Source organism: Marmota marmota, unplaced genomic scaffold (assembly GCF_001458135.2).
Source record: "Marmota marmota marmota unplaced genomic scaffold, marMar, whole genome shotgun sequence".
Lineage (NCBI taxonomy): Eukaryota > Metazoa > Chordata > Mammalia > Rodentia > Sciuridae > Marmota > Marmota marmota.
This window is the reverse complement of record NW_025999999.1, coordinates 4941887-4943779: the sequence shown is the minus strand read 5'-3', so window position 1 is coordinate 4943779 and position 1893 is coordinate 4941887. Positions and strand designations below refer to the sequence as shown.

Here is a 1893-nt window from a genome sequence, read left to right as displayed (position 1 = left end):
GTTCCGCAGCACCCGTAACTCCACCGGGTCCAGCGAGAGCAGGCTCAGGCGCAGGCCGCTGAACAGGGCGGACAGGGCCAGCAGCAGGAGCGCCCCGAGCGCCCGCAGCCAAGCGGGCGGCAGCAGGTCCCCACCTGGGCCATAGAGCCGCGGGCGGACGCGCAGCAGGAAGCCGCCGGCGGCGCCGTGGTGGTGCCAAGCGCGCCCGTCCCAGGCGCACAGCGAGAAGAGCTTCCCGCCACCGCCCGCGCCGCCCCGCTCTGCCTCGCCCTTGCGCAGCTCTCGCACCCGCACCTGGACCAGGGCCGAGCCCGCCACGCCCCCGGGGCGCAGGGGGCCCCAAGACCTCCACATCTGACGCCCAGTCGCTCTGCTCGCGGCAGCGCTGCGGTCCCGGGGGACGCGTGGGGACTGCGCTGGGCGCCACGCCGCTCCCGCTCGGGGGCTCCTCAATAAACACGAGCCGTGGGGGCCCAATCGCCCGTGCCGTTCTCCCCGGGGGAAAGGGTGGGTGCGGGCACCGGCGCAGCGGGGGCCGCGGCACCAGGCTGGAAAGTAGACTCGCAGGGAGGAAGCTGGTGCCTTCGGCAGCGCGCAGGGTACCCCCCTCCAGGGACACACGGCCTCCAGCAGTGTCCTCAGGCCGCAGGCCAAGCAGCCAAGCGGCGGCGGCCGGGGGCCTTGGAGACAGAGAAAAGAAAAGCAGGAGTACAGCGCCCCGGCTGCAGCAGTCCCGGAGCCTGACACCCACCGCTGCTGCTGCTGCTGCTGCCGCCGCCGCCGCCATCCTGCACCCGGCGCGGCTGCACGTGATACTGCAGAAAGCCGAGCGAGAGCTGGAGGGAGGAGGAGCTGGAGCTGGGAACCCGGCCCCAGGCAGGTCACCACGTGTGCTGCCCTTGCGCGTGGGCCGGAGGCTGTGGGGGTTCAGAATCCGCCAGGGAGGAGGATCTCCGCGGGAGGCTGGAGGTGGCCAAGCATCACCGCACCCCGCATAGCGGGACACACTTTAGTATGTCTGAGCTGCAGCCTGGGGAAGGTTTGGCTTGAAGTGGCCTTCTACTCAAGCAGTAAGACACCCCTCCTAGAACTGCTACCCGGCAGTAATTCCCTGCCGGCCTCACCACTTTCCTATTGGCTCAGGAATTTTCCCACTGTCTCCCTTGTCTTGCTGCCACTTGAGTTTGTCTCTTTCGTGAGAAGATAACCTGGAAGCAAGCTACTTTTGAATCTGTGAAAACTTTTAAGATTTGTTCTCAACTCCAGCTGACCTTTGATATTGTAAAAATGTCCAAATTATTTAAGTTTAATTCCTTTTTAAGATACGAATATCCATCCTTCAGAAACTTGAAATACATCGATACCATTATGTACTGGAATACTATGCTGCAAGAAAAAAGAATGCAATGGATCCAATGTATTTGTGATATGAAAAAGTCTCTAAAGTAACAGCAGAAAAATATCAAGGTGCAGAATAATGCATGGAATTTGCTACCTTTTGTGTTCAACATCTTTATGAATAAATTTATATGTATACATATACACACATGCATATATGTAAATATTAGATTTAAAATGTAGAGGATACACAAGAAATGGAATAGTGTTTACCTCTAGGGAGCAGGATTAGGCTCTGGAAGTTCCGTTGACAGAGACTTTTAAAAACTTATAGGACTGAGGTTATGGCTCAGTGGTGGAGTTCTTGCATAGCATATTGGAGGCAATGAGTTGGATTCCTGGAAATGGGAGGGGGGAGGTTTATCATCTCTTCTCCCCTATAGTTTCCCTCTCCATAAATTGAATAATACAATATGTAGTCTTTTTGGATCTGGCATCCCCTACTAAATTAGCATAATACATTTAAGATTCATCCCTATTGTTGTGCTTATCAGT

At 56.6% G+C, this 1893-nt stretch overlaps 1 protein-coding gene across 1 annotated transcript in view; it reads right to left on the bottom strand.

Moving 5' to 3' along the window:
• Positions 1-1395, bottom strand: part of Cnnm1 (cyclin and CBS domain divalent metal cation transport mediator 1) — a 53726-nt gene extending 52331 nt beyond the window's left edge. Inside the window, 4 exon segments of the mRNA XM_015494880.2 lie at positions 3-339; positions 341-469; positions 471-566; positions 569-1395. Coding sequence (XP_015350366.2) covers positions 3-339; positions 341-469; positions 471-566; positions 569-787 — 781 coding nt within the window. The 5' untranslated portion in view covers positions 788-1395.
• Positions 1396-1893: the final 498 nt, after the last annotated feature.